Source organism: Homalodisca vitripennis, chromosome 4 (assembly GCF_021130785.1).
Source record: "Homalodisca vitripennis isolate AUS2020 chromosome 4, UT_GWSS_2.1, whole genome shotgun sequence".
Lineage (NCBI taxonomy): Eukaryota > Metazoa > Arthropoda > Insecta > Hemiptera > Cicadellidae > Homalodisca > Homalodisca vitripennis.
The window spans coordinates 19,509,451-19,532,008 of NC_060210.1; the positions used below are offsets into that span (position 1 = coordinate 19,509,451).

Sequence of the window (22,558 nt, forward strand, 5' to 3'; positions counted from 1 at the left end):
CAACCAGGAAAAGCTCAAGTCTTCAATTTACTGCTTTCAGCTACACAAAAAGGCACAAAATAATTATCTATTCCCAAGATTAATCAACGTTTCATACTTGGATTTTATAGGATCGCATGCAAATATAGGATTGAATTTAAGGTCTTTAGCTACATTGACCTTATCCGAGCAGGTTGATTATATCCAAGTAATTAGTAGAGTAAATGAGTTTCTAACTCCACGCCAAAGGTAATAAGTAAGCAAACAAGACTACATTATGTCCAAGTAATTAGTAGAGTAAAGGAGTTTCTAACTCCACGTCAAAGGTAATAAGTAAGCAAACAAGACTACATTATATCCAAGTAATTAGTAGAGTAAATGAGTTTCTAACTCCACGCCAAAGGTAATAAGTAAGCAAACAAGACTACATTATGTCCAAGTAATTAGTACAGTAAAGGAGTTTCTAACTCCACGTCAAAGGTAATAAGTAAGCAAACAAGACTACATTATATCCAAGTAATTATTAGAGTAAAGGAGTTTCTAACTCCACGCCAAAGGTAATAAATAAGCAAACAAGACTACACTATATCCAAGTAATTAGTAGAGTAAAGGAGTTTCTAACTCCACGCCAAAGGTGATAAATAAGCAAACAAGACTACACTATATCCAAGTAATTAGTAGAGTAAAGGAGTTTCTAACTCCACGCCAAAGGTAATAAATAAGCAAACAAGACTACATTATATCCAAGTAATTAGTAGAGTAGAGGAGTTTCTATCTCCACGCCAAAGGTAATAAGTAAGCAAACAAGACTACATTATATCCAAGTAAGCAGTAGAGTAAAGGAGTTTCTAACTCCACGCCAAAGGTAATAAATAAGCAAACAAGACTACATTATATCCAAGTAATTAGTAGAGTAAAGGAGTTTCTAACTCCACGCCAAAAGTAATAAGTAAGCAAACAAGACTACATTATATACAAGTAATTAGTAGAGTAAAGGAGTTTGTAACTCCACACCAAAGGTAATAAGTAAGCAAACAAGTCTACATTATATCCAAGTAATTAGTAGAGTAAAGGATTTCTAACTTCACGCCAAAGGTAATAAATAAGCAAACAAGACTACATTATATCCAAGTAAGTAGTAGAGTAAAGGAGTTTCTAACTTCACGCCAAAGGTAATAAATAAGCAAACAAGACTACATTATATCCAAGTAATTAGTAGAGTGAAGGAGGTTCTAACTTCACGCCAAAGGTAATATATAAGCAAACAAGACTACTCTGAATTGACCTGGAGAAGTTCCCAAGCTATTATTATAAAATTAAACCTTAAATTTAATTTTCCTTTACTTGGTTTCAAAATTGCATTATTGGCTGAGGTTTAGTAAAGAATATCACTCGCGGAGCAACAGGCAAGCAATAATTTTATCAAGCAATACTGCTAATAATCCTAATCAACTAATGAATTTGCACACATTATACGAGAATAATATTAACTATCGATTACTGTTAATATGGTAATAATATATGGTATCCATCTTTTCCATCCTCCCTGTGATGAGACTAGATACACCATTTTATATTTGAAACCATTGGTGATGTAAGGGGAAAACATATGTATAATAGCTATTAATGCCAATCAGTACACAGGTCTGAACAAATACATGTGTCTAATTGCTAACGAGATTGTTCAACTATGTGTTTTCCGATACCAATATTAAACATATGTTGCTGTTAATATGGTAATAATATATGGTATCCGTCTTTTCCATCCTCCCTGTGATGAGACTAGATACACCATGTTATATTTGAAACCATTGGTGATCTAAGGGGAAAACACATGTATAATAGCTATTAATACCAATCAATACATAAGTGCGAACCAAAACCGTGTATAAGTACAAACGAGACTGATCTACTAAGTGGTTTCCGATACCAATATTAACCATATATTGCTGTTAATATGGTAATAATATAGGTCTGCATGTTTATCGGCCTCCCTGTTATGAAGTGAGCCAACATGCGAAATTTGAAATCATTCTTGAACTAAATGGAAAACACATATATCATAGCTATTCATACCAGTCAATACACAAGTGTGTATCAATACATGTTTCTAATTGAAAACTAATTTGTTCTGCGGCAACATTAACTATCGATTGTTTTATATGGTCTCCATATTTAACGCCACCCTAAAATGAGACAGATACAACAATTTAAATTTGAAACCATTTGTAAACTAACGGGAAAACACATGTATATAGCTATTAATGCCAATCAATACACAAGTGTGTATCAATACAGTTCCTAATTTCAATTTTATTTTCTACAATGTAGAGCTATATCTGCTCATACTTATAAAGGTTTTGAATCAAGATAATTGCAATAGCCTTCCAAGATAATTTTACCATTGCTTCAGAAACATGTGTTATATATAATTTAGATCGAGAAAGCACTGACTGTTTATTAGAGTTCCCTTACAGATTGTATGGCATTAAATAAATAACTGTTTACCAAAGGGCAAACACTAACTTTTTTACCAATAATTATTAGGAGGCAATAAACTTTATTACAACATCTGAATTTATTTTCAATACTTACATGCATTTTGATCTTTAAGTAAAGTCTTCACCGTCTCCAAAGAAGATAATTGCTCCAATATTATTAAAATATCCATAAGAAACATATTTTGTCATAACTCATTTAGAGCAACAAATCTCCAAGTGCTTTTTAACGTTCTATTCAGGTTTATATGTTTATTGTTACTGCATGTATTCGAGGAACCAAGGAATAAGTGTTATCACATTATGTAAATAACACTCTTTTAACGACATCCATCGCAGCGGATGAAAAACTTTATGGTGTTCTGAATTCCCTGGCAGATCAAATCTCAGAGTTTAACCAATGCATATTTCTGCTAATCTCCGAATTCGGCCAACACCCGAATATTAAGGGCGCACAGCAAGCCGAAGACGAGTCTATCCACACGATATCTCGAAAATTCACTGACCGATACGTTTTAAACTGTGCATGAACCTTAATGTATACACAAAGATCACTAAGTTATAATATTGTACATGTCACTCTATGTGTTAGCGATAATACTTTTTTTAATTAATTAGTAAAGCCATTAGAGATTCAAACACATGACGTATCAACACCCGTAGCCTAACTTCACCACACGTACAACATCATTTTATAATGCCTTGGTGTAAAGATTCTAATTATTTAAACACTGATATGAAAACCAATGTAATGAACAAGAATGTGAATGTTGTAAAGGAATGGACGAAACACATGGAATTAGATATCACTGAGATCGTAGTAATAAATACTCGATTTGCAAAGTTGCATAAGTTTTCTTGTGGCTACTTAAACCTACAAGCACTACTTCTAAATGTAAAATCTAAATAATATCTTGCCAAGTTTCTGAAAAAATAGAGTAATAACGAACTTAAATTATATATCTTGGGGATGAGCCTAATGCTTCCACAGTTTTTTGATATTTTGCCTACGAACTTAAATTTTTATTAAAAATGTAAAAGTGACATCCCTTCAAGTCGATGCCGACTAACACGCGCGGCGTCAGGACATGGCTCGTAGTTACAGCTGTAGTCGGAAAAAAAGGAAGATTAGAAGACTAGCAGTCTAAAATCTAAATACTGAAGGTACTCGAATTTGTACTCATAGTTCAAAAGCACTCATAAACTCGCCGACAAGGCGCGCGAGGTGTCGCTTGGCAGGAAGATGTTCAGCTACAAAGTTCGAGAGAAAAGATTATTACGCATGACAATCAGATTATTAATCCACCAAAAATTTAGTTTTAAGAACATGAGATTAAATTAAGCTAACCGGTAACGAGTAATGGTGGTGGGAAAATATTTATCATATAAAATGGAACTAAGTAACGATACATCGTATTGTATGACAAGATATGTCGAGAAAATCTTACGTAGACTTCGCATTTAACATTAATCTTCATTTTTACAAGAATGAGCATTATGATAAGTAATTATCGTGTCAACCTGTTTTATGTAGTTGTCTACTCTCTGTCTGTCTGCAGGACATCTCGAGAATTAAATGAGCTACAGATTTGAGGTTTTCATGCAACCTCAGCGAAGCCTGTTACGACACATGGTGTGGAGTATGATAAGTAATTATCGTGTCAATCTGTTTTACCATATTTGTCTACTCTCTGTCTGTCTGCAGGACATCTCGAGAATTAAATGAGCTACAGATTTGAGGTTGTCATGCAACCTCAGCGAAGCCTGTTACGACACATGGTGCGGAGTATGATAAGTAATTATCGTGTCAATCTGTTTTACAATATTTGTCTACTCTCTGTCTGTCTGCAGGATATCTCGAGAATTAAATGAGCTACAGATTTGAGGTTGTCATGCAACCTCAGCGAAGCCTGTTACGACACATGGTGTGGAGTATGATAAGTAATTATCGTGTCAATCTGTTTTTACCATATTTGTCTACTCTCTGTCTGTCTGCAGGACATCTCTAGAATTAAATGAGCTACAGATTTGAGGTTTTCATGCAACCTCAGCGAAGCCTGTTACGACACATGGTGTGGAGTATGATACGTAATTATCGTGTCAATCTGTTTTACCATATTTGTCTACTCTCTGTCTGCCTGCAGGACATCTCGAGAATTAAATGAGCTACAGATTTGAAGTTTTCATGCAACCTCAGCGAAGCCTGTTACGACACATGGTGTGGAGTATGATAAGTAATTATCGTGTCAATCTGTTTTACCATATTTGTCTACTCTCTGTCTGTCTGCAGGACATCTCGAGAATTAAATGAGCTACAGATTTGAGGTTTTCATGCAACCTCAGCGAAGCCTGTTACGACACATGGTGTGGAGTATGATAAGTAATTATCGTGTCAATCTGTTTTACCATATTTGTCTACTCTCTGTCTGTCTGCAGGACATCTCGAGAATTAAATGAGCTACAGATTTGAGGTTTTCATGCAAACTCAGCGAAGCCTGTTACGACACATGGTGTGGAGTATGATAAGTAATTATCGTGTCAATCTGTTTTACCATATTTGTCTACTCTCTGTCTGTCTGCAGGACATCTCGAGAATTAAATGAGCTACAGATTTGAGGTTTTCATGCAACCTCAGCGAAGCCTGTTACGACACATGGTGTGGAGTATAATGTTATTAATTAAGTTGTTAATAGTTGGGTCTTTACTTTTATAATTATCTATCTTACCCGGTCCACAAGACGAACTCAATATTCTCTCCATGCTTGGCCTTCATGGCGTAGGCTGCAGACTCTATCAGCTGCCAGGGAGAGTCACAGTTGTAGTCTCCGTACTTGCCCAGGGGGAGTCTGCTGGTCCCGCCTCGCCAACAGCCTGTATTACAGTACAGTTATCTACTGTATTACAGTACACTGATAGTTATCTTGCGTTCTATCAAAATCCTAAAAACTTATTTACATCATTGAGAGTCTATAAATTAACCTGAAGCCGAAAGAAAATCTTTTGTAGTGAAAGGATAAGTGCCATCGTTATATGTTACAAGGTATATAACACAACGTTTCGAGAGTTGAATCTATCGTCTTCGTCAAGTGAGAAATCAAAAAATTAGAGTGTGTCAATGGACTGCCACCAAGAAATAAAAGAAAAAATGGAAAAAAGAGGTCAAACATACCGGTATACTGCTTTGAGTCCAGACAAGAAAAAAATTAACCCAGACGTTGTCAATGCAAAGGATGCAAGTCAAAAAAAAGAAGAGCAACAAACACACGTCACACCAGCGCAGGAAAAAGTGTAACAACGTTCGTTCTAAATTTTGTATACTAATTGTCTTTATTTACCTACTTAATCTGACGAAGAGGTTAGCTTTCACTCCTCGAAACGTGGTGCTATCCTTGTAACATATAACGATGGTTAATGCCCGAAATTATAATATTCTTTCAAACCTTCCATTGTCATTTACTAACTTGTAATCATATCACACACTACTTGTTTAAACCACTTTAAACATGATTATACTTACTGTTCTCTTTATGGGAATGGTAGTGTGTGTCCAAGTGTATGTCCGTGATGTGCCAAAAGTATCCTGAAACAGTTTAATTACTCATATGAGAAATATACAACAGTCATTATAAATTAGTATTTAAGTGGATAGAATTTGTTATTCAGAAGAGAACCTGAAAGTAAATAGCATATGTTCAACCTTAACCAAAAACATAGATAGTATTCCTTAATGCAATACACATTTAAATACGTCTAAAAATAAAGTTGATTTTTGTTGGTGTTATTTCACATAGTTTTAAAAAAAACTATTCAGATAGCCTTTAAGGAGTTTTCTTTTTAATTTATTTATTAATCCATAGATTTGGAGGCGCAATCTCACATTATTTGAAATCAAAGACCAAATTTCACATAATAGCGTTTGTAAACATAGCCAGGTGGGCTAAATAACTCTATTTTTTACCTATTTAAATTACTTTCGGTGTATCTTTATACAAATATTCAATGTGCGGAAAACCTGGCCTCTTTCATGTAACAACACCTGAATATATGGTTCATCGTGACAATTATTAGCCAATGCTCTTCCACTATTTAACCATTTAAGAGCTAGACTATACTTTGAACAAACGCTTAAGTTGTAAAACATATATTTAAGCTTTTATAGATGTGTATTTACATATATTGGAATCATCAGGTATATTAATACAAGAAATATTTGAAAAACTGTTTATATTCTTGTGATAATAGCTATTTAACCCTTTCCGGGCCAGGCGGCAATATATTGCCGCCATAGATCGCGTCTGATAAGTGCCGCCTTGATATTCGTCATTTTCTTAAATAAATACGACGTCAAATGATTAAAGTTTTATGTTTTTTTTTATTCCCTGGTATATTTGTAGATAATTAATATGAATATCATTTTTATTTTGGAGGACTATGCATTTTTCTTTCGTAATTGTCACGTGACATTATCAGCTGACTCGATCTCTTGTTGTTAATTCTTTATGCTTTAATGTAATCGTACTATTGTATGCTGGATTCTTCTTCATTATTTTATTTTGTGGTTGTAAATATTAGTAGTGTTAGTAGTTACCTGCTTAGCTATTGTGTGTAGTAGTTACAATGACTGACAATTTGCGATCTCACGGGAGTGAAATTGTAAGTAGCATATTTGTAAATAGAAAAAGTGTAAAAAATTTCAAATAAAATTGTGTAAATATTTCTTGGTAAATAGTGTTTTTAACTTTATTGAAACTGTTCATAGATCCTACAATCATCTGTTTACCGGTACATCCATAATGTGAATATTTATTTTAAGTTTCTTGCACTGAAAGAGTCAGTTGCTTTATCATTTATAAAATGTTGCGAAGTACAATTATGCGTATTTATACAAAATGTGTCATAAAAAATTTATTTATGAGAGGAATAACACAAAATTTTGTGTAGTTGTTCCTTTCTAAATGTACAATATAATAACATAGCTTCCCACTTTAAAATTATTTTTCCTTTTTTAGTTATTTACAAAAAAAATTAAAAAATTAAAAAATTTTTATGTAATCCATTAAAACATTATTTTTTCAAATTTTAAATTACTTAAAACTACATCTATATATTTTTTTGTTGATAGTATGTATCTATACGAGTAATTTGGTGGAACTTTTAGGTCATTCTCTAATTGTTATGAAAAGTTATAAATTTTAATCTAAGAGACTGCAAAATCGCCAATTTTAGCCTGGCACTTTTGACTAGTCACAAGGTGATATGATATGTCAAAAACTTTTGCAACATCTCATATTTGGTCCTGGCCCTGAAAGGGTTAAATGTATGCAATGTAGAGCAACATACCAAATAACACAAAAACGATTAGTGCAGTATTGTTTGATATTAGTTTACCATAACAATTTTATATATGGATTATATGGTAAACCACTGTACATTTAACACAAAAAGTTTACTTTTGTGTTATAAACCTCAAAACATGAGGGTAGAATATGAGTATGGTTACATTTTATGTTATTTATAACTCACAAATTACAACACTATTCAAAACAGTAATAATCATAAACTATAGACTAAAACTTGGTAGTAAATACAAAAGTAAGCAATTAAGAAGTAACATATATTACGACGAATACCTCGTCAGGGGACAATCGAAAATGAACCATTGTTACTATGGTAATCACGACATACAGCATTGAAAAACCACTTTTTTAATCCAAATTGTAGAAGTGAACGGGTAACTGCTCTCTGTCATATATTTTCAGCAGCTAATTATACGTTTTACCGTTAACCGTTAACTCGGCCGCTTTTATAAGCGGCCTAATTCTATATTCTATATAGAAGATATTTTCTAATTCTAATTCTAATTCTATATAGAAGATATTTTCTAATTCTAATTCTAATTCTATATAGAAGATATTTTCTAATTCTAATTCTAATTCTATATAGAAGATATTTTCTAATTCTAATTCTAATTCTATATAGAAGATATTTTCTAATTCTAATTCTATATTCTATATAGAAGATATTTTCTAATTCTAAATTCTAATTCTATATAGAAGATATTTTCTAATTCTAATTCTAATTCTATATAGAAGATATTTTCTAATTCTAATTCTATATTCTATATAGAAGATATTTTCTAATTCTAATTCTAATTCTAATTCTAATTCTATATAGAAGATATTTTCTAATTCTAATTCTAATTCTATATAGAAGATATTTTCTAATTCTAATTCTAATTCTATATAGAAGATATTTTCTAATTCTAATTCTAATTCTATATAGAAGATATTTTCTAATTCTAATTCTAATTCTATATAGAAGATATTTTCTAATTCTAATTCTATATTCTATATAGAAGATATTTTCTAATTCTAATTCTAATTCTATATAGATTCTTTCTAATTCTAATTCTAATTCTATATAGAAGATATTTTCTAATTCTAATTTCTATTCTAATTCTAATTCTAATTCTAATTCTATATAGAAGATATTTTCTAATTCTAATTCTAATTCTATATAGAAGATAGCCGCGCTCAAAGGCATTTGCTACAACCTTGAGCCTTTGCTATTTGGGACTAATTACAAAACTGCCTATATATTAAATTTACGTGCTGTCTGAAATAAAACCAAAGTAAATTAGAGCAACGATTGAGAAATCAGTAGAAAAATAGGGTTTGGTTCACGAATATTAAGATAGATTAGTTGACAGAGTTAACCAATTCTAATGTTTTAAAGCACATAAATAATTCAAATTGTAGGAATATTTAAAAGCTCTTTGATATTTGAATCATATGGTGAAATTAAAAACTAATAATAGTGTTGTACAGTATATACTTACAACACAGTATTTGGAATTTCAATGTGTTATCGTGTCTGCCAATACATGTAAAATCAATAAGTATGAATGAATTACAAATGTGCAAATTGTGCAATTTTACTAGTTAAAAATTTACGGTTTTAGGAATATATTATTCAGTACAACAAACAGCATTGCACAAGTTATTAAATTTAAATATTTTTTTTTCAATTTGAAGACAAAAAATTCTACAGAACCACACATAAATAGCTATACAGACTTAGAATTTGGACATTAAAAGGCAGAGAATAGACTCTTATTGGATTTTATCTCAAGAGGTTTCTAGGCTATCTTAGAGGTTAGTAGTTAACATAATATTCAATTTAACTATTAACAGAAAAGCTAAAAACATTTATATGAGTTCAATTGAAATACAAACTAAATTGTCCAAATTATATTGTGACGTAATATAATTTCAAAATTAATATCTTAATCAATAAAAAGATTATTTATTATCTATTTAAGATTATATGCTAACCCCATAATCTTAACAATTCTACTGTAAACATCAAAACTAGATATACATAAACAATATTCAGTGAATTATAATTCCATTAAAATATTATAAATATATTGTTTAATATGATATACCTGTTTCTATGGTACACCATAACGAGTTTTGAGATCCGAGTTTAAAGTTTCTTATAATTTTTTATTTTATTACATTTAAATTTATAATTAATGTGAGACTAGGAAAAAGGTTGGTGCTATGATATCTTCTACTGTTAAACATTTACAATGACGTTATATTATTCTAACATAAACACACATCACAATTCTAACAATTATAATTTTTTTAAACAATATTGGTTTTATATTAATGCTTTTAAAGTGAAACAATAATAATGATGGCTATTTAAAAAAAATGGAAGAAATTAGAATTTTGGGGATTGCCAGCTTGTATACTTTGTGAACGTAGCATACCCTCAAATTAAATTTGGCCTATATTCATCGGGAACATCTGTGAACAATCTATTAACACTTCCCTGACGCAAGATTCAATTACAAATATTAAATAAAGTTTCTAATAATGTATTGGAATACCCACTTTCTATTTCAATACGGTTCAAATCAATAACTTTGTAATGATTGTATCCAATACTACTGCCTAATTTTAATATTTCGTGACAACCTACGAAATTTAAAGTTAAATATTTGTGCAATAATCGAAATTTTCTGTCAATGTGAACCTTATTTAATTAACTCTAAATGAAAACTTGCTGGATTCACATGAAAATTCACTGAACAATAAATAATTCCATAAATAAGAATTTTAACAAAACTTCTGGTATGAGTAAATGCTGTTGTAGTACATGAGTCTAAATCAACTACAATTTAGAGGAGTGTGAAATTCTTTTATTTTGCATAAAAAAATTAGTAGCCGGAAATTACTTGCTAAAACTGCTCAATTATTACCTCGTTTGACTATTGTTTTAATAATTTAAACACAAAACTCTCATTAAATATTTGTGAAACTATAGAAAAGCAGTTACCTTTTTTAAGGTAAGAGAAGTGAATAAGAGTTCCAATGCCTTCGAGGCAGTTTCGACAGTTGACCTATGATAATTAATAGTCAAGTTTTAGGATATGAGAAAACGCGTTTAAAGAAAGATTGTCAGTTCGAATAATTCGTTCAGTTAATAAACACCTAGATAAGATAATAAATCCATGATTTATAGGCAATTTCATCAGTTAATATACTTTTTATGAATGAACTAAGAAAATTCATTAGAGTTAAAAAAAGTTCGCGGTCCAGAACTGTCATATCATTAATATCTTGCATCTTTTTCAAGAATTCTCAGATAACTAAAGAAACTTAAATCCCAGCATTTGTCTATATCATGTTGCGTATGCCAGTGAATGAAAATAGGAAAGTCAATATCAAACAAAATTTTGGAGCAGAAACCGCAGGTCATTTATAGATGCGGGTGTGCCAAGTAAATATAAGGCTTTAATTCGATAAAACTGCAAGAGATTGCAGAACAAACCCGTATCAGCATCATACATAAACCAATTTAGTTTCCTGTGAAGGGCTATTAAGTTATTGCCATCAATATAAATACATAACTTTTTTTTAATTCAATCAATACACCCTGTTGTGTATCATGATTGTACCCAGACCTACGTACCCTTTGATATTATCAGCAGCTATTACTCAACAGGGCTAATGAGCAGGTTCATTCACGTCATAACCCAGGATTAAAGTTTCTGCTACTTAATAGCTAAACCATAGCTCCGCACTGCGAGGATCGTGTCCTAAATTTCGATTAAGCAATTAACATCACTATAAATAAACACCTCTGCCTGAACCTGATCAATACACCCTGTTGTGTATCATGATTGCATCTAAACCTACGTATCCTTTGATATTTATTAGCAGCTATTAGGGCTAATGAGTTGGTCTATTTACGTCATCACCCAGACTTAAAGTTTCTAGCATAGCATCGTCATAGCTAAACCACAGCACCGCACTGCGAAGATCGTGTGCTAAAGTTCTATTTAGCCATTAACATGACTATAAATAAACACCTCTGTCCGAACTTGATCAATACACCCTGTTGTGTATCATGATTGCATCTAGACCTACGTACCCTTTGATATTATCAGCAGCTATTAATCAACAGGGCTAATGAGCGAGTTCATTTACGTCATCACGCAGACTTAAAGTTTCTAGCATAGCAACTTAATAGATAAACCACAGCACCGCACTGCGAAGATCGTGTGCTGGAAGTTCGTATAAGTGATTAACATCACTATAAAAAACACCTCTGTCCGAACTTGATCAATACACCCTGTTGTGTATCATGATTGCATCTAGACCTACGTACCCTTTGATATTATCAGCAGCTATTAATCAACAGGGCTAATGAGTTGGTCTATTTACGTCATCACCCAGACTTAAATTTTCTAGCATAGCATCGTCATAGCTAAACCACAGCACCGCACTGCGAAGATCGTGTGCTAAAGTTCTATTTAGCCATTAACATGACTATAAATAAAACACCTCTGTCCGAACTTGATCAATACACCCTGTTGTGTATCATGATTGCATCTAGACCTACGTACCCTTTGATATTATCAGCAGCTATTAATCAACAGGGCTAATGAGCGAGTTCATTTACGTCATCACGCAGACTTAAAGTTTCTAGCATAGCATCGTCATAGCTAAACCACAGCTCCGCACTGCGAAGATCGTGTGCTAAAGTTCTATTTAGCCATTAACATGACTATAAATAAACACCTCTGTCCGAACTTGATCAATACACCCTGTTTTGTATCATGATTGCATCTAGACCTACGTACCCTTTGATATTATCAGCAGCTATTAATCAACAGGGCTAATGAGCGAGTTCATTTACGTCATCACGCAGACTTAAAGTGTCCATTGATAAAGTTTTCAGTTTTGCCTGGTTTCTTTTGATCAACAATTTATGTTAATCTTATGCCAAGTAAGTACACGAGTTATAACTATATTGGAGTTAGTTACAAACATACCGGTATGGTTATTTATGTATTGAACACAATACATAATAATTAAAGTAAATGCAGGGCAGGTTTTAAAAATGGTTCTCAGTCGCCTTGCCAATACATAAAAATACTGAACCCTAGTATTTTTATATTATACTACTATTATACAAAAATCTAAATGTTTGTGTGTGAGTGTGTGTGTGTCTTGTCCTAAAAACGTACCATGTGCTAGTATTGTTTGTATATGTGGGCTTTTTCATTAAATCACCTAACAACTACAATATCGGTTATTAAAATTATGACTAGATATCCTGGTTAACATAAATGCTTTTTCAAAAACATCTCTGGACTACGCCCTACTAGTCTTGAAACTCCATTTTTTTGCTTAATGAGGAGATAATAATTGTATATGTTAATTACTGTTGTTTTTAAACTGTATAGCAGTTTGTTTATTTAATTTTAGTAACATTTTAAAATTCTTTACTTTTGTACTGTTAGAAAGCATATAGTAATCTTAAAATAACAACACTTATTTTAACTTCTTTCTAGTCACTGATGAGCACAAAGGTTATCTTATTGAAAATATACTTTTAACTGTATATAGTCTTTAGTGTAATGCAGATATCAAAGTTAAAAATTACTACATAACGTTTGCTACAGTTTTAAGACTGTTATCAAACCCACCATAGTTGTTATTTTACTGAAGTAAGCATTTTACACTTTGACACTTGCTATACAGGAAAATTGAAACTTTATAATTAAATAGTTATGGGATGAAATAAATAATTTAGAATATAAGTAGATTTTCAAAACATAGGTTAATTTTAAAATACGGTTTCTCGAGAAAGGCTCCGCGAAGGTAGGAATGTTACAGACTGTTTATCTGGAAGTCTACTACGATAACTAAGTACAATAGGGCTGTAGAATGGTTAACAATTAATTTTTTTAGCCTCGTGATTGGATAGTCGGGAACCAATCAAGAGCGTCAATGATGAGGTAGTTTTATTAGGGAAGGGGTTGGTATAAACACTTCGACTAGTAAATCTCAGTGTCTTCTTTCAAAGTTCAGTGATTTATTTTAGTAGTGCACTCCTCTTTTTTTCTATATCCAATCTGCGAGAGACTTTACGCGTTATTGTACTATTTTGATATAAAATTATGAAGAAGGAATCAAAGCATGCTGAATTATTAATGGAACATTGCAAAATACTACAAGTTATAGCAAGATTTGTTCAAGAAAAGTTTTTAATTTTAATTTTAGTTGTTAAAAAAGTTGTTTGCGATACAAATTTTATATCAACCAGTCAGAATAAATATACGCATAAACATTTCAAGTTTGTAGGTTTAATCACAGTTTTCACTTTGAATCAGTGCCAACAGTAACAGAAAGAGACACACGTGGTACTAAGATGTTTTCAGTGAAGTTTTATTTAGATTTTATAAAAAATATAATTTGTAGTTCGATAATTATATTGAATTAAAAAGTTAACTTTTATTTATTAAAAAGCCCCTTTCTTGAAAAGATTGTTACAAGAAAAGAGTCCTGTAAGCAATTGGTGATTAAATCTTGAATCAGTGATCGGTATAACTGCTTCATCACATGATAATTTTGAATTTTTTACATCTTAAGGTTTTTTCGTATTTCAATTTATTTTATTTATTTTTATGTACACTTTAGGGACTCGACCCTTGGTTTCTGTACCCATAGACCAACCTTAACAACAATAGAGGGTTTTATGCAGTGTAGATATGTTTTAATTATAAATACAAATACAGCCAAAGCCGTTATTTATGTAAGTTTTAGCTACGACTGAAATCTAATTTACTAATTTTCTTGCGTCACCTACTTAGTGAACTTATTTGAGAAAATTACTCACCAATTTTTGCTGGTGATGCTCTTGAGGCAAAAATCACAAGCAGTAGTACGTTTAGGAGCATGTTCTGTAACAAATACAATTAGTTATTATTACACTATAATTTAGTGGCTTTTGTAAGATGCAATATTTCTTTAGCTAAAATTGTAATAAATAGACCAAAAAAACAGAAAATAAACAATAAAAACATTTGTTGGTACACTGTTTCAATAATTAACTCGTAGCGAGGAACTTAAGACAATTTTATTTAATGACAAAATTTTGCTAAAATTGTTATGCTAGGGTAAATTATAATCACGTCTTCTGCGTTACCTGAATTCCTTGTATGTCCAGGAGAAGAAATTGGAATTGTTGTATTACAATGTAAAACTTGTATTGATTTGGACTCTACACAAAACCGCTGGAGTCTTCCAGTTACCATTGTTTATGGGAAAGCGTGTCTTTGCTAGTAACAAAGCTTTACTTTCTTTAGGATCGGTACTTGGATATGTAAACTTGGAACTTGGGATTTTTAATATTGATATGATTGTTCAATAAACTAAAAATTGGACTGTATTCAGGCTAACGTCAGTAACACTATTGCAGAACACTACCACATTATGAAACCGATCAGTTTGAATCACTACTACAGAGTGCAAAGCATCCTCGTTACTTAAAAACAAAGATTTGAATTTAGTTGGATTCTCAGGTTAAGGCAACACAAGAATTCAGTTTGATCAATTTTGGACAATTTGACGGTCTCTACGAGGTGGGAAAGATCTCGATATATTTATCGATGAAAAGCAGTTAACAACTTTTTTGCCTCCGTAGAAAAGCAGTAGCAAAGTTAGGAGAGCCGTTGGCCAAGCGGTTTCAGTTATTGTTGGATATTGGGTCGGAGTTAGAGATAGCGCAGGTCAAAATCTTGCCTATGACCGTTGCACAGTTATCAGTACCAATCGACCTTGTACTGTATCGACTCTACCCATAATCTATTTGCACAGGCCAGTGGCCCATGAGGACGGGCTAATAAATCTTGAAGGAACGGCCTCTACTTGACAAAACTTAGTAACCTATAATGGATATTTCAGATTGTAGATTACCGAACTATTAATTATATATCAGTATAAAAAAACATATACTGACATGCTTACGAACTAAATAAACGTTTTCCAGTTGGTGATCGAAGAAATACTAGATGTCTAAACATCTTAATTCAAATAAAAGTTTAATAATAACCTGAGAAATGGTTCATTGTTTAAAACGTCACAAGTTACGAAACACTACACGAGTGTCTTGAGGCTGACCACCTTGCCGGTCGCCTTATCGCGTTACGATAAGATAAGGCAGTTGCGCTCAGCTTATCAGTTACGGAATACATGAAAAGGAACTAAACGCACAGCATGAATCGTAGGTTCATAGAAATTGATCACAAAAGAAATCAAACAAGAATATTGTACAGTAATTGATAATGCTGCAATGACAGCTAATCGAAACTGGATTTCATACTTCACACTTGGTCGTATGTGAACCCAACAGTACGTCACAGCAATATCGTACCGTAACTAGTTATTGGAAACGGCACGAAAATGTCTAGCTTACATTAGGACAGTGTAATCAAACAACGTCGAGTAGAAGCCCTCAGATACAGACTGTCGAACTGTTTGATTACACCATGGGTGTGATGCACCATGGATCTTAACTAATACACGCACACACGTCTATGTGTCTACACCATGAATATGATATGCTATATCCGTAACTAATGTGAGTGTTTTCGTATTTATGATCCAACATCATAGTGTGTGCGATCCAACACAAGAAGTTTCGGCCACCCATCAGGATGTTGTGTTTACTTCTTCCTTATCTACTTTTCCGTTTATTCCCCTGTAGTATAAGTAATGCCTGGTCTAAGGCTTACAAAGATCATAATTTTACTAAACTCCAGACTTGCCGTTTGATGAGGTTTTAGTATACTCGCTGGATATTATTCCTTTCTACGGAAATAAGCATTTCTAAAGGATAAAGTCTAACTAGTCGGCTACACACCTTACACGTTTTTAGTTATCCTCCCAATAAACAATTTCAAGTATTTCAGAATAGCTCAAAGTTTGATCTTGGTTTTTTGATATCTCATAAAATTCCTGTATCGTAGCCAGCCATTCAAAGTGTTGTAATGCAAGTTAGTATACTTTAGATATTAAAACTTAATCCTAGAAGAAATTTTTTTTTCAAAAATATTTAATAGTTTACATCATGTTTTTTTGCATTGATAACTCGTAGAACTAAAGAATGGTGGTTTTAAATAACCGGTATAATTAGCGTAGTACCGAGCTGATTAAAAAAAAACTGGTATTGGAATTGTTTACAATCCACTGTAAAACCACTTCCTCCCTTTTTTTAGGGTTATATGGTATGTAAACAGTTGTCTATTCACAGTGTTAAAATTTATGTAATTACAAGTGTTTTCGGCTTCACTCGTATTTATTGGCAAAGTATATCTAAAAAAATACTTGTAGATCTGAAAAAAATTTATTTCTGCTTGTCTGTCCGCACGATATCTTGAAAACCATTTGATTTATAGACTTGAAATTTTTTATGAAGCTTCATATCTATATGAGTAAAACAGAGTTTTAGCGCATATTTTTACATTTACCATATGAATAGTCATGATATCATTAAGGCTTTATGTATTCTGCAGTCTTCTTAAATAAATTCCTCAGAAGTGTTAAAACTTGGCTTTTAAGTATGGACAGAAGCAACGTTGAGTATCTGTTAACTATTATTCAATAGGTAATTTGTTTTTCTCTTATAGTGTATATTACTGTGGTATGTAAATATGATAGTGTAATAAGTTTCTTTAAAATAAGCGTGCTTCAGTGTATAAAATAAAACCTTTATTTATTATTTTGGTTTGGCGGTTTGTGGCAATATTTAAACATGTATTTTCTTTAAAATAAAGTATATTATGTTTATTCACGTTATTCACGAAGGGTAAGTTTAAGTTTCGTTAATTCTGTTTGGTAAGCCATAAAGAGTGTAACAATAAATTAATTTATGGGATTAGAAGATATAAATAGTTATAGTGTCTGCAACCGCACATGAACTCTTTATCTAAATAATCTTATCCCTCATCAGGCTTTGCCTTTGGGACCCTATTTTCCTAATAAAATTATATTTGATTAGTCATAATAGAATTTTATATTAGGTTAGTATACATTTGTAATACTCATATGATTTTGTCTTGCTACTAATATTTGTGTTTTTTTTTAGGAAATAAATCATTTATTCATTTATTCTTATGGAGAGCATAGCAGAATAAATCAGTTCTTATAAATATTTAAAACCCCCACGAGAGATACAAACATGGTGACGTATTGACGTAGGTATTATTGTATGATATAAGATAGTTAAACAAGATAAGTTTGTATTAAAAATGTATATTAGAGTTTTTTTCATTTATGTAAACAATTACTTTATGAAGTATAAATTAATTTAATTCGTTTTAGAGGTTGAGCTGCATCACCTACAGTGCAGATATAACGAGATAATTGAAAAAAAATCACCGTAACAAATATTTTAATCCAGTACGACTGATATTGAAACACCGTAATATTTGTGAATCGAGCAAAAAAAATATATATTAACAGTAAGGCACGAACTGTCAAGGGATGTTTAGTATTATTAATATAGTGATTTAAGAATACCTTGTTTCATGTAAACAAACTTAAAAACGTCAAAACTTAAAATTTAAAAGTTGAGAAATCCAGTTTAACATAAAACTCACGTTCAAATCTAATGTGAAGTTCCACATACACACTTGCCACCCCATTCCTCCTCTATATACATTCTTGCACTTAAACTTTACAAGCAACTTAAATAACTGGAAAAGGATGACAGTGAAGTTGAAAGGTAAAGAACAATAGGACCCACAGTATTCATACTCAACTGTCAAAGGTACGAAATTCTCCTTGTCTATTACAAGCCTCCCCAAAGCTCCCTATATCTTGCGGTTATTTTGTCCTCCTTGAGATCTATATGTACAGCAATTACCTAGAAGAAACCGTGGTGTTTCTTTTTAGCGGCCAAGAAGAGAGCCTAAAGTCTTAGATAAGTGAGATTACGAAATTCAATCTAAATAAGTTGATAGTTTCATCAGGATTATACCTTTACAGTTTTGTTTTCTATACTATACTAAGTTAAAGTTAAAGACAACGATAGGAGCACTAATTGTTAATCGTTAATTATAATTCTAAATTGTCAATAAACAAGGAAATATTTTCCATTATTTCGAAAACGTAACTTGAACACTAGCAATTTTAGTTAAACAATATTGATATAAATTCCACTAAGGTTTCTCTATGGGACGTTTTCTTTCTTAAAACTTCAATACAAGTTTTCATTTTTAAATATTGGACTTGGAATTATATAGCCGGGATTTTTATATGTAATAAATTTTGTTTAAGTTCATTTTTATTTAAATCTAGTTAAAACTATTGATAAGAGTTTACAGCATTCACAAATCACTTTATTTTTAATAACATTTATAAAGCTTACAATACCAGATGCTCACAGAGCACGTTTGACTACATATGTAGCATATTAATATTAAATTTCCATAAAATTTAAAACCATTTTACAGTTAGTAAAATAGCACAGTTTTCTTCTTAGATGTTCATCTACCGTGGCGTTTTTCAAACAGTTATTTTGATGTTGTGTAAATGATACATTAATTCTCAAGTATCCATTTCCAAATCACATTCAAAAGTATAACTTCAGCAAAAAAATGACAATATCAACATGCTTATACAGTGTATAACTAAGTAAATGTAACAATAATAAATATTTAATAAACTCAAAAATTATTTATAGAAATATAAAAGATAACAAATAATAAACAATAAATATCTAAAAATAAATAAATTATAATAGATAAATAAATAAGACATTCCATGAAAACTGTAATTTGCTTCGCTGTACACAATTTGAAGAAAACGAATTTCTTTTACACCGCATCTCCTCTCTCCAACCAATATAAAAAAAAAAATAAATAAATAAAAATCGTTTATTCTCGGAATAACTTAACCAACGTTACCGTATATATTAAGACATTCACTGTCTTAAAAATATATAATTAAGTTAAATATTTGGTTTTTAAAGTGTAATGTATAAAACAAATTTATATTTCCAATTTAAATTATTTGAGAAATATTATCACGTAAGCTACTAAAGCCTGTGCGTGAGAACGAGTCACCACAAAGTATTCAGCTGGTATTTCAAATCGTATAAATTTTAGTATATGTTAACGAAAATTAAGTAAAAAACAAAATAAAATTCTGTCGAAAAGATAAAAAACACAAGAAAAGTTTACATCCAAGAGATGGATAATTTAAAACGGATTGAATATACATATATACATATTGTTGTAATTCTGCAAGACTCTCTTTGCCAAAAGAATTGTTAAGTCCAGGAAGTGGATATTTCCGTGAGTGTTTTCCAGAATAAGGAAATCCTGATCCTGAGAAGGAAGTCCCCCCACTCCCTACGGACAAAGTGGGGGTCAATCAGGTCAGCACCGTAAGCAGTTGTGGCCACTTGAGTAGACGATTCATGCATATTAAATGCTGCAGCATCACCAAGCTCCCAACACAAGAGCTGCTCTAATGCTGTTCCCCGGCACGTTCATTAATGAACAATAGCTCCACCTTTCCCCCGACGTGGCAAAGTTTACTTATTGAATTCACATTCACAAATGCTATGTGACAACCTAAGACGTAAGATTATGGTGATTTACTATAAAAACGTACTTTGTTGTTTTTTAAAGAATCAGCGGACATCCCTGCCCATTTCAAGAGTAAATATTGGTCTGCTCTGTATAATAAATAAGTAGTTTAGCTCCCCAAAGAGAATTTTGCAATAGACAAAGTAATATAATAATATTAATAATCTTAAAACTATTGTTTTTCTCAATATGATCACCATAAATAAATGACTAGGTAAATAAATTAACTTGCGTTTAAAATCCACCATATATTTTATTTCTATGTAAATAATCAGAACTGTCCCATAATATTTTTAATTTATAAATATACAAGTTTCTTGGCACTTAGAATTATAATAAAATTTTAAAACTTTACATTAAATCAATATTTATGCATGTATTTGAATTTTAACTAATACTTTAAATGTACTATATGCGTGGCCTGTATTAATTAAATTAAAACTTTTCTGGTAATTTAATATTGCCTAAGATTTAAAATCATGCAATTTAAGCATTAGTCAATCTATCCATTATGATTTGTAACTTTTTAAACCAACTAATTATACAAGTAATTATATAGACAGCTGTTCTATGTTTTTAGTTACTGCTACTAACTTAAGCACTAAAAATTTCTTTGAGAACGTTACAGAACTACAGTGTTTTGTAAATTCTCAAGAATGTATATTTTGGTCTCACTATCTTCACTAAGTACGGTACACAGTATAATACCATATAACAGAATTCATTAGGATTACTACCCAAAGGGCACGCTATTAAAAATTCGTTTAATTTAAAGGGAATGTGTATATTAAATTAGAAAGGTAAAATGTGAAGAATGTGTATAGTTTAATATCTACAGTAAGGCACTTTAATACGTTCGTTATTTCCTCACATGAAACACGTTCCACAATCGTAATATCTTATGAATTAGATTTTTGCTAACCACACGTTTTCTCCGAAAATGTACTTAATATGTTGCAATAACTTGTTACTAGTGGAGTAAATAGAATAGTTATGTATAGTGAAGCACACATACGTGTGTTGGCTATTATCCTACAAGCTAGAGTAGTGCTGTTGTAATGTGTGCTACATTATCTAGTTAGCAGCAATGTCAGCTGAACAAGCGTATGTGACATCGCACTATGATACAACTTTTGGGTGTTTCATTTCATAAAATAGGCAAAACAATCATTACAAATATTATTTAGTATTTCCAAATGGTCATTTGAAAAAGTGAAATGGAATATTTTATTTAGACTCAAAGATTTTGTTGATAAAGAAAACTTTCAAATAACTTGGTTAGTACGAAAAGGAAATATTCAAATTTGCTTATTCCATTGTAAAATAAAATTCTATTATTTATTGTGCATTAATTACGGATTATTGTTTATAGAACATTTTCAATAGTGTTACGCTTATGGCTGAAGACAGAAGGCTATATACAATTATAAAAGTAAATCGTAATCAGATCTAAATGATGAAATGATTAGTAACATAACGAAAAGAATATGAAGCAACAAAGTGTTTAAACTGGGACTATCTAATTAAAAAAATGTACCGTTAGTCATATACATAAAGGATAGGTATGACAAATTTCAATCGTTTGGAATAAAACAAGAATAATTATGGAATTATGGAAAAATCAAAAACTTTAATTGAGAACGGGTTTAAAAATAAAAAATTTCGACCCTCTATATTACTTATTACTTGTTGCCTGATAACTCTTAGTTCTACCTGCTTAAGATACCGTACGTTTCTAACGAAAAGTAGATTATCTTGTGATAACAAAAAATCTCCTAAAATAAAATCAATTCAACTCACTATTTACAACAATAACAACATTATACTTGAGATGCAAGTAATTTTAATCACATTTTACAACTAACGCTCATAGGTGATCCTCAATATTCTATGTTTGAACAAAAATAAATGAAATACAAATTACTATTCACGCCTTCCACAAAAAATACTTAAGGTGCAAGTAATTTGAAAAAACATTTTACCCAATCATCACAGGTGTTCCTAAGTCTGAATAAAATACAGGTAATTCAACTCAATATTTACACTTTGCACAATAATATGCTAAAGATTCAAGTAATTTAAATAGCACCATATACGAATACATAACTCTTATAGGTTTTTT

At 31.3% G+C, this 22,558-nt stretch overlaps 1 protein-coding gene across 1 annotated transcript in view; it reads right to left on the minus strand.

Moving 5' to 3' along the window:
* The window catches only part of LOC124359010 (acid sphingomyelinase-like phosphodiesterase 3b), a 195,283-nt gene that overhangs the window by 26,604 nt on the left and 146,121 nt on the right, over nucleotides 1-22,558 (minus strand). The window contains exons 3-5 of the mRNA XM_046811341.1: nucleotides 14,679-14,742; nucleotides 5,995-6,057; nucleotides 5,204-5,348 (exon numbers count right to left, since the gene is read on the minus strand). Coding sequence (XP_046667297.1) covers nucleotides 5,204-5,348; nucleotides 5,995-6,057; nucleotides 14,679-14,739 — 269 coding nt within the window. The 5' untranslated portion in view covers nucleotides 14,740-14,742. The remainder of the gene's footprint in view (nucleotides 1-5,203; nucleotides 5,349-5,994; nucleotides 6,058-14,678; nucleotides 14,743-22,558) is intronic.